The sequence below is a fragment of the Myotis davidii genome, unplaced genomic scaffold (assembly GCF_000327345.1).
Source record: "Myotis davidii unplaced genomic scaffold, ASM32734v1 scaffold546, whole genome shotgun sequence".
Classification (NCBI taxonomy): Eukaryota; Metazoa; Chordata; class Mammalia; order Chiroptera; family Vespertilionidae; genus Myotis; species Myotis davidii.
Genome location: NW_006297836.1, coordinates 403,874 through 414,518, shown reverse-complemented (window position 1 = coordinate 414,518; position 10,645 = coordinate 403,874). Strand labels below are relative to the sequence as shown.

Here is a 10,645-nt window from a genome sequence, read left to right as displayed (position 1 = left end):
TCGGGAGCGCCGGCGCCCATTTTGCCCGCCCGCTGACGCGGCCTACACGCTCCAGGGACAACCCTGAGGCAGCTCCGCCGCGCGGGTCAGCCTCTCGAGCCAGTGGGACGCTCTTTGGGAAATTCCGTCCTAAGATAGTTAAGGTTTTATTTCGTTTTGTTTCCAAGTTGCGGCCCCTGAATTTTGTCCCACTCTTCCCTGGACCACTTCCGCTTGCCGGCCCTTGCCTGGAAACTTCGGTTCGGGTGACCTCGGCCCCAGATGCCCCTCTGCTCGCCCCTGGCTCACGTCCTGATCCCCGCTTGACTGACCCGAGGTGGGGGACCTGGAAGTTTTAGCCTCGCTGATCCCGAGGCGGATTAATTAGCCCAAGAAACATTATATTCATGTGAGTAACCTCTTGCAGAAACAGTGCTATACTGTATCTGAAAAAGTATCACTCTCAAACTTGGCTGCTGCTACTCTCTGCAAAGAATGTTAACTATTTGTTCTAGGGAAGGGGAATGGGGGACTTCAGGTTTTATTCAAGGTCGGGTGTATCACAGTAGTTATCCACTCTACGAGTTTCCTCGGTTCCCTTGTCTGGACGCTCTCAGACATGGTGAAATTATATAAAAGTAATTTTCTTTCGCCGTATGCCAAATGTGCCATGGGTTGAAAGTAGCGATCTTTCAACTCCCAAGGTTAGGAATTACAGGGGATGTGGGGAACGATTCAAAAATCAAAGAAAAATCTATGCCGAGCCACCTCCACAGCCCATCGGTGTTTCTGTTTGTTTGATCTCGCTTTCTATCTATTCGCTGTGGAGTTTGGAAGCCAGGTAGACATGGCAGTACTGGAAAGGGAACATTCCCAAGGTGCTACCTGAAGAGGTGTTGATGCTTTGCTCTTTTCTCCCTAGTCAGTTCCAACCCACGTCTTTCCACAGATAGGGCCCTCATCCAGTAGAACTATCTGTGGTATGTATGCCAGCAACCTCCATTTTTACCTAATGCTTCAGGATCACATGGCACAACTTTCCGTGATTCATTTTGATAATGATGAAGCTCGGGAGAAATTTCAAGCGTGCAATTACATTGGACCCACGTAAATTGTCGCTTAAGTTTCGATTTTGCACCACATATTTTCAATTACTGTTCGTGGCTAGTATGCTCTGCCCTGATGGGGCGAGAGCGGCTGTGATTATGTTCAGTGATGGGATATTTTGAGTTTATAAATTGTCTTTAGGCACCTTCAAAAAGAAAAAAAAAACCCTTTGTTGATGTTAATCTCATAATCTAGAATGGCATTCTCTGACTTTTATAATGCTCATGGCTTCATTTTATAGCCCTAAACGTTTAATAACATGTATGGCAAGCTTAATATGTGCTAGCCCAGCAGTTCTCAACCTTCTGGTCCTTTAAATACAGTTCCTCATGTTGTGACCCAACCATAAAATTATTTTCGTTGCTACTTCATAACTGTCATGTTGCTACTGTTATGAATCGTAATGTAAATATCTGATATGCAGGATGGTCTTAGGCGACCCTGTGAAAGGGTTGTTGGACCACCAAAGGGGTCGCGACCCACAGGTTGAGAACCACTGTGCTAGACGATCTACTAAGCACTTACAGACTTTGTGTAAACTGCCCCAATTTGGAATCTGGCTCTGCAACTTCCTAGCAGTGTGGCCTCAAGCAAGTTACCTAACTTCTCTGTGCCTTCTCTTACCTTTTTTTTTTTTTTTAATAACCCTCACCTGAGGATATGTTTTTATTGATTTGAGAGAGAGAAAAACATCATTTGGTTGCCTCCTGTGTGCGCCCCAACCTGGGACCGAACCCACAACCTGGGTATGTGCCCTGACCAGGAATCGAACCTGCTGCCCACCAGACCAGGGCTACTTCCCTCATCTTTAAGTGGGGGGGGGAAATAGTATTAATCTAATCAGGTGATTATGAAAATTAAAAGTGTCAATGTATATGAAACACATAGGAAGTGCTAAATAATTGCTGACTATTCTAATCAATATGTTCTTTAATTCTCATTTTACAAATCAGAAAACAAGTGTAGAAAATTTAACTGAGGTCAGACAGCTAGTAAGTGGCAAAACCAGGATTTATACACAGGCCAGTCTGATTCCAGGTATATATGTTCTTGGTATCCTCATCTATTATAATTGGATGAGTTCATTAATTGATCTCAAATGAAATAAGTGTATTTAACTGATTAATGTTTAAAAACTGTTAAAACACCTGGAAATTAAAGCAAACTCCTTTTTTTTAAGACACAAAATAATCTATTCTGTAAAGGAAAAATAATGGTTTTACTTAGATTACTACCTAAGGAAGCCTTCTATATTTTATATCATCCATTTAAAACATAATTAATTTACAGAACCCCTTACTAATAAATAGTCTCTCTAGGCCAGTGTGGTCTCCGATTGTGGCATTAAGGTGACCCCCATGGGGACAATCTCTTTTAGTGCCTTCTTGGATGATAAAGCTATATAAACACTTTTTAAATGTATTTGAATTTGCAGCTGGCAGTATTCCTTGAGTTGAGTGAAATACGTTTATGTTCTGTGTATTGTAGTGCACCTTTTACCTAAGTTTATCTTGAGGTTTTAAGAGATTTATCCTAGTTCAAAGGGTCCTGAATTTTGTGAGCAAGTCTTATGTGCAGAAAAATGCTCTCTAGTCAAATAAATTTGGGAAATGTTAAACTAAATAAAGTTTCTATACTACGTAACTTGCCAGAGCTTCTACATGTGTTAACATGCTTTATGACGCTATCAGATTCCCAAATTTATTTGACCAAGGAAAAGGTTAGGGGCACGTGTTCCAAGAATCACATTTAGAGAAATGGTGTCCCATTCATACAACCTGTGATTTTGTGGGCTTTGATCTTAACCCCTCTCACTCAGCCTTTGCTTTTGCGGTTCTCTGCTGAGGATGTTGGTTAATGTTCACATGATGGCTTCTCAGTCCCTTGATCACTGCAGTCGCCTTTTACTGGGCCTTCATGCTCTCTGAGTAGTAAGTAGCGTAAGCAAGTCCGGAGTCGTATGCTGATGCCCAGCACATTGGCCTTTGGGTCTCAACAGCACATCATGCTGCGTTTCGAGCATATTTTGCAATGACTCATAGGCTTCTTTGTAGTGATTCATAGTAACTCAGATCATCATCTCCAGTTTGTTTGCCCACTGGAATTACTTCCTTTTCACGTCAGTGTAACCAGTAAAATTTCGCTTTCCAAAACAAATTTAAATGTCAATAATGTTGGTTGTTGCTGAGACCTATCTGTGAAGTTGAGATGGTACTGAAACCCATTAACGCTTGGTTTCTACTTTAAAAAAAAAAAAAGTGGCCACACTTACTTCTTTTGTACTTGAAATCCAGACTTTAATATATTTTCTTTTGACATTAGCATTTACTGGGTTTTTGTTTATATCACTCCTTTCCAAAGCCCCGGGGGAGCGGAGAGGCAGAACAATGATTATCTATTTGACTAGTATTTGAGACTTGGGGTGCCCAGTACTGTATCATTCGTGCTACTGAAGAGCTTAAAGTACTGCATTTGGGGAGAGCCAGGACTTGTGAAATAAGCAGAGCAAATATGCAAAGAAATATATAATTAGAGGCTAAAATATGAGTTTAGACTTAAAAGCTATAGTAGTCATAGGGAGGCAAGAAGTTTTCATGGAAAAGGCAGACACTTGCACTCGGCCATAATAGCACTGAGGTAGAGAGGCCCGAGGAGGCATTTTAGGCAAGTGGATAGCAAAATCAAGGATATAGAGCTAAAATTAGCCAGTGTTTGGGAGAAAGTTTATCTCAAATACAGTGGTAGTGGCTCTTCCTAGAATTGGTGACAGATAGCATGTAGCAACTGAAGCAGATGAAGGGGTTCAAGACAACTAGTAAATTTCTGCAGGAACAGGAGGGGTGGTGTTGCCATTGAGAGAAATCAGAATTTGGTTAAGAAGGGGTTTCACTTTAGGTGAATTGGAAATGAGGGAACCATGTAAGACAGGAAATTTGAAATGAAAGAGCCCTATAAGACAGGAGCTGACAATGGACCCAGAGTCGGAGTACACTGGGCAAAGCAACTATGATGTTAAATTATTCACTAAAATCAGACCCTTTCTTAAATCTACAAAAGATATTTTCTACTTTCCTTTTAAGGGAAGGTAAACTAACAGCGTTTAGAAAAAAATCAGACTCAGATTATTGTTCTGAACAAAGGGCTTGGTTTAGCTCAATTAATCCTTTCTGGCTCACTTTGTCCTGGGCTGCTTCATTCTGTGTTCTGGCATCTCATTTGCTCTGGACAGTCTCACTGGAGGGTTTAACAACTTCCCAAGCTGTGCTGGAGTTCCTTTCCCACCCAATGGCAACCCGATTGGAATAGGAGGCCTGTGTTTTGTGGGGAGATCCCCCAGTGTGGTACCTGTGCTCTGCCAAAAGTCGAAACACAGTGAAAACTGCGGTACAAAATGCAAAGTGCAGGCGAAGTTATTGTGAGGCCCTGAAGTGAGATCCAGGGCTGGGCAGAGGATGTATGGGTTTCGAGCCCAGTTTGCCCCATGTGAAGAGTTGGTCCAGGAGGTGGGGTTCCTTTATACCTCTCAAAGGGCAGAGGGACTTTTCTGGGTTTCCGACTCGGGAAACCATAATTTAAACCCACACTTGTATGGAAAAATGCACTCCTGTGACATCCAGAAAAGCATTACTAAGATGAAACAAGGACCTAGGTGGATAATTATCATTTTCTCTCACTCAGCTCCAAATCGCCATGGTCCCAAAGCCTCTTGCAGCTCAGAAATTCCATGAAGCTACCTTAAATATTCTCCCTAATACGCATACCCCCTTCTGGAAATGCCCAGCTGCGATACCTTTCTAAGTAAACTGATAAATAGGTCGTTTGCTCTGAAAACAAACTTTTAATTTCAATTTAGAAAGCCATGCACATGATTCACCTTCTCAGTCTTACCTTTAAAAAGGAAAACTGCTTTTACATGGGGAATAAATAAGTGTGTCCTTAGGCACACTCCTACGCATATTCCGTTGCTAACTACACTTCGTCAGATACTGCTTTGTGAATGCAAACTTGAGACCACTGCTCAGCTTCCTGTAATGCTAGTCCTACATTTCCACAGAACTCCTTACCTAACTAAATTCTTGAGTGCTTTGTAGTCAACCCAGGGCTCTGCCTGAGTGCCACTTCAGTGTCTTGCAGGGAGCTTCAGATGGCCTTGGTTCTATTTAGACTGTGCACGTAGACATATATGAAGTTTGGTTCTGGTTGGTGGTTGCTAGTACCAGGTCACCTGGCTCACTGGTGAGTTCATTCAAACCCCAAAAGTCACACCTGTGTCCTGTGCACGGGTGCTGCAGGCTTAGGTGGAGAAAAGCAGGGCTAGAATTGGAACTCAAAGCCCAGAATGGCAGGAGAGGATGTGGGGGCTCCACCCGATCGCCTCTGGGTTCACCAAGAGGGTATCTACCGAGACGAATACCAGCGCACGTGGGTGGCCGTCGTGGAACAGGTAACTTGACGTTTTGCTTATTTCTTTTTTGATTTTGCTTTCAATCAACTTGGTTTCTGACTAGTCACAGTGTCCTGAAAGTCTTTGGTTTTATTTTTGATCATTTCTTTCCATCAGGGGACGAGTTTCCTAAGGGCACGAATCCAGCAAGTTCAGGTTCCCTTAGGTGACGCAGTTAGGCCAAGTCACCTTCTTACATCCCAGCTACCTCTCATGTGGCAACTCTACCCTGAGCAGCGCTACATGGATAACAACTCTCGCTTGTGGCAGATCCAGCATCATTTAATGGTACACATGTTGCTTAATCATTTTCCATCGTATTGGGACTCTTGTAACAGAGTACTCTATAAACTTTTCTTTTTCTGACAGGTCAGGGGAGTACAGGAGCTGTTGCTTAAGCTTTTGCCTGATGATTAACCCGGTACGTATTTTTGTTTCTCCACTGTCTCTCTCTCTTTTTTTTCACTCTGTCCGGTTGTGGTGATTTTAATGATCTATTTTTTTCCAGGTGCTGGGATTCTAGGACGAAATGCTCCTCTGTTCTGTTCAGTATATGGCAATCACTTCATCCACCACTGCAGTGCACCCACCTGTGGGCCTGGGGGAGGGCGTGGGTTGAAAAACTGCTCAAGAACACAGAAGTTTAGGAAGGGTCATGAAGAACACCACAAGTGGAACTGCAGAGAGGGGGTTACACAGGCAGAAAGCGAGTCAACAAAAGCCCTTAGTCAGGATTCGTAACTTGAAATTGACTTCTTTGGAAATTGCCATAGAACCTTTAATGGACATCATCAGCCGGAACTGGGATCTGATGAATCCCACAAAAGTCAGCACCTGCTACACAACAGATGCTCTGATCACCAAGGACTTGGTACTGATTTAGAGAGAAGAGAGCAGCTCCTAGCAGCATCAACATCTATTGGTCGTTTCTTTGCCCTGCAGCAATTCACCTGCCTTTCCTTCTCCCATCCTGTAAATATCTTGGGTTTTGCTCCAGTGTTTCCCATCCCAGTACTGACCTAACTTGGATCTACTAAGAATTTAGGGAGCTCTAAGGGAAAAAAAGAGGTTATTTGCATTAATGAAATTAGCTACAAAGGCTCCTGGCCCTTTTTCTTTCTGAAATTGTGTCTTTAAATTCTTAGATGTTGCTAATAATCAAAATAGTGGGCACTTAAGATTATTCTCTGGTTACAGATATTTTAAATAAGTCTTTTCTGTAAGAGTTCAAAAACAAATTTTAGCTGCTAAACTAGCATTTATCTCAGGTCCAAATATTGCTGATCCCTAAGAAACCATTTACTGCCTGATAATTTCCTGAGTTAAAATAGTTACAACAGTTTATATGCAAAAAAAACCCCTTAGTTTTGCTTTTTAAAAAATCTCAGGAACAATAGCTACCACGTAGCGAGTCCTTACTGCCTTCCAGGCACTATTCTATGCACTTCGTATACTTTTAATTCTTCCACCAATGCTTTGAGGTAGGTATGATCCCCAGTTTACACATTAATAATAAGGGGAAAGGCTCAAGGAGCTTGATCCTTGCCAAGGGTAGTTTTGTCAATGACAGAGTGGGCAGTGGGCGGGTCCTTCAGGCTGCGGCGTCTGCTCCTCTAGCCCAACATTGGTTTACAATATTCAGGATGAATTTATTGAATTCAAGGGTCTTTTTCCCATGTAAAGCTACTTATATATTTCAAATCAAATGAAATGGCTATTATAAAAAATACAGTTGATTCACCCTATGAATGGGAAGAGTATTTTTCAGTGTAACAGTCTTCCAACCATTGGAAGGGCATACTGCTTGTCTCTGAAGAAAATTCCTTCTAGAGGGGCTTTAAAGTCCTTATAAGTAAAAGACAAAATAAAAATCATTTTTCTTATTTTAGTTTACTGGATATGCTGCAGAAGGATCCGTGCCAGAAACAAGCCTGTGAAATACAGAAATGTTTACAAGGTACTATGTTCAATGCTTTTTACATAGTTTCCACTTTATCTGTGAACCAACTACAAGCGACCAATTGTTCTTTTTATCAGCAAACTATATTAACTCCTCTCAGAATAGAATATTTCTGTAATTAATTTAGCCTGAAGATCTTTCTCACTGTACAATTGAAGATATAGAAAATAAAAAGTGATGTGATCTAAGCTGGTGGTTTACAATCTTGGGTATATAGTAAAATCACATGGGAAGCTTTAAAAACTTGCCTAGAACAGTGAAATCAGACTTCCAGTGAGTGGGGTCTGCGCAGAGGGACCTAAGAAGCTGACCACGTGATTTTAATGTGCAGGCAGAGTTGAAAATTACTAAGCTGAGCAAAATCCTTAAAAAAAAAAAGACTAGTTTTAAAATAGGTTGATTATACTTAACTGCCTAATAACTCACTTTTTAAAAGCAGTCAGGTTAGAATGGGGGGGTGGGTGTTGAAAATACAATTGGAATTCAGGCTGCCAAACTTAGCAACTAACTTTTAAAGGTAAAAGTGAATTTCAACTAAAGTCTATGACATAGACTCTATGTGGTGTGATTTGTCCATTTGGTTTTAAATCAGCCAATATGTTTGAACAAATGCCAAAGGGTTTCTTTTTTTTAAAAATCAGTAAATGATTATTGGCAGAACAAATGAAAAAAAGCATCAAGACGATGTGAATTTGAAAACTGACTTTTTGATCATTTTCCCATTGTTAAAGTACAATAATAGAGATGGATACCCATGAAAATAGAGAAAGGTAGGAAGGGAAAATGTTGAGTTCCCCCGAAGACTCAACATCAAAGAAAATCCTTGTTTGTATATTTTCTTTTTTTAATGTCTATTCATTCTTGAACTTTCCATTTTATGATGTAAGCAATATTATCTGTAAAATCTTTTAATCTTAAGTGTTTATAACAATGCCATTTTATTCATCCCTTTCTCCAAATTTAAGAAAAATGAAAAATCTTTTTCACAATTAATTTCTTCCAAATAAATTAACTGATTTGAACTAGCAACCCATGACTTAGGGCAGCGGTTCTCAACCTGTGGGTCGCGACCCCTTTGGGGGTCAAACGACCCTTTCACAGGGGTCGCCTAAGACAATCGGAAAACACATATTGAATATATAATTACATATTGTTTTGTGATTAATCACTATGCTTTAATTATGTTCAATTTGTAACAATGAAAATACATCCTGCATATCAGATATTTACATTACAATTCATAACAGTAGCAAAATTACAGTTGTGAAGTAGCAACGAAAATAATTTTATGGTTGGGGGTCACCACCACATGAGGAACTGTATGAAAGGGTTGAGAGATTAGGAAGGTTGAGAACTACTGACTTGGGGAGAACAAGAATCAAGTTAGAACTAGTTATACCCCTTGCCACAGTATGGGAGGATTGAGGGCTGGAAGGACTAAGAGTTCGAATTAATCATTCCCTGGATGACAGTTATAGCCAAAAGGGCTTTAACCATATTAAGTCATTTGGTCATTTCATCCATGAGGTAGATGTTACCATGACCTCCATTTTACAGATGTGGAAATCAACACAGAAGTTACATAATTTGCCCAGGGTCACACAACTAGTAAAGGGTACAGTGAGGGTTTGAATCCCACTGATCTGGCTACAAGCCTGGACTCAGCAACTCTACTATACTCTGGGTGGTCAGAATTGTCTTTCCTATCACAGGCTAACTCCCATGCACCCCAATTTAGTATCAAGGGACTCAAGTCAATTGAAGATGATTTAGAACCGTTAGGTCAAGTCCTCCTTGACTTAGGATCTATGTATAGCCGGGTCTGCAAATGTTTTCTATAAAGGTCCAAACAGGAAATAGTTTAGGCTTTGGAGGCCAGGAGGTCTTTGTTGGAGAGAGAGAGGGAAGGAGGAGAGGCAAATTACAACCCTTTAAAAATGTAAAAACCATTATTAGCTCACAACTGTAAAAAAGGGTTGACTCTGAGGCTGCAGTTTCAAACCTCTGATGCATAGACTTGGTAGGGAAGCTTCTAGTAGCCACCTTAAACTGTATGCAAAATGCATTTTTCATATGCGCATTTTTCTAATTCACCAAATTGTAAAGGAGTTAGTGACCAAGGAACATGAACTATTAACTCAACCTTAAGGAAAATGAGCCCAGTTGGTTGAGCTTTGAGGTCGACCTATGAACCAGAAGCTCACAGTTTGAATCCTGGTCAGGGCACCATGTCCGGGTTGCAGGCTTGATCCCCAGTGGGGAGTGTGCAGGAGGCAGCCAATCAATGATACTCTCTCATCATTGATGTTTCTATCTCTCCTTCCCCCTTTCTGAAATCAGTAAAAATACATATATTTTTTAAAAGAAAAGAAAATTATATAGAAAAATACCTTTTGACCACTCTGTAAATCATACTTTTCTTCCTGGTCTCTAAATCAGGAAGAATTCCATGGACTTTAATATATCCTCTTTCTTCCAGGTCTGTACATAAAGTAAAGTAAAAAGGAGTGGGAAGCATTGATCTAACCCCCCAACTCCCTGTGCCTTAGTCCTATGAGATCATGACTAGATTCTGCCTGTCTGTTTTTCAGCCAACAACTACATGGAATCTAAGTGTCAGGCTGTCATCCAAGAACTTCGTAAGTGTTGTGCTCGCTATCCCAAGGGAAGATCTCTCGTCTGTTCAGGATTTGAAAAAGAAGAGGAAGAAAAGCTGAAGTCCACATCAAAGTAAAGTTCTGCGGAGAAGTTCAATGCTGCACCACCTTTCCACCAAGCGAGTTCTATTTATCCTCCTGACTCTTCAGGCCAGGTAGCAGCAATAGCAAATGAAAAAGTCAACTATAAAAGTTAATAAATATGCCATCTATGCAGAACAGATAGAAATATATTAAATATGTAGAATGTAATAAAACTGAGCTGCTAAAATAAACCTGTTATGTGAAAAAATTTTGGTTTGGTACTGTGATATCATCACTCACAGGAAATATATATTTGGTTTTTGTCTCCATTCCAGACACAAACCTCCTAAAACCTTTGGAATTTCCTAAATGATACGAAAGATAAAGATGTCTTATTACATTAATGAGGTGACTTTTAATGAGGAAAGCTCCTAGGTAACCCATGGCTGGGAGCGGTTGCCATGGGAACCACAT

At 40.7% G+C, this 10,645-nt stretch overlaps 2 protein-coding genes across 4 annotated transcripts; both read left to right on the top strand.

The window, feature by feature from the left end:
- The first annotated feature begins 298 nt into the window (after positions 1-298).
- On the top strand, positions 299-10,433 carry CMC4 (C-x(9)-C motif containing 4). Of its 3 annotated transcripts, none has more exons than XM_006773692.2 (3): positions 299-388; positions 7,420-7,487; positions 10,082-10,433. In XM_006773692.2, exons 2-3 carry the CDS (start codon positions 7,430-7,432, stop codon positions 10,222-10,224), a joined length of 201 nt encoding a protein of 66 aa, XP_006773755.1. In that variant the 5' UTR covers positions 299-388; positions 7,420-7,429; the 3' UTR covers positions 10,225-10,433. The 3 variants fall into 3 exon arrangements, with proteins under 3 accessions (XP_006773755.1, XP_006773757.1, XP_006773756.1); XM_006773694.2 differs by lacking the exon at positions 299-388 and adding an exon at positions 6,064-6,401; XM_006773693.2 differs by lacking the exon at positions 299-388 and adding an exon at positions 6,064-6,502.
- MTCP1 (mature T-cell proliferation 1) lies at positions 300-6,129 on the top strand. The gene is made up of 5 exons (XM_006773691.2): positions 300-388; positions 5,379-5,530; positions 5,648-5,818; positions 5,900-5,951; positions 6,039-6,129. The coding sequence occupies exons 2-4, from the start codon at positions 5,426-5,428 to the stop codon at positions 5,945-5,947; spliced, it is 324 nt and encodes a 107-aa protein (XP_006773754.1). The 5' UTR covers positions 300-388; positions 5,379-5,425; the 3' UTR covers positions 5,948-5,951; positions 6,039-6,129.
- Positions 10,434-10,645: the final 212 nt, after the last annotated feature.

Bases quoted from the DNA above. Each gene is read 5' to 3' on its own strand.
- CMC4 (XM_006773692.2), top strand. From the start codon at position 7,430: ATGCTGCAGAAGGATCCGTGCCAGAAACAAGCCTGTGAAATACAGAAA. The intron at 7,488-10,081 runs GTACTATGTTCA...TCTGTTTTTCAG, and splicing joins AATACAGAAATGTTTACAAG to CCAACAACTACATGGAATCT.
- MTCP1 (XM_006773691.2), top strand. From the start codon at position 5,426: ATGGCAGGAGAGGATGTGGGGGCTCCACCCGATCGCCTCTGGGTTCAC. The intron at 5,531-5,647 runs GTAACTTGACGT...TCTTTCCATCAG, and splicing joins GGGTGGCCGTCGTGGAACAG to GGGACGAGTTTCCTAAGGGC. The intron at 5,819-5,899 runs GTACACATGTTG...TTTTTCTGACAG, and splicing joins AGATCCAGCATCATTTAATG to GTCAGGGGAGTACAGGAGCT.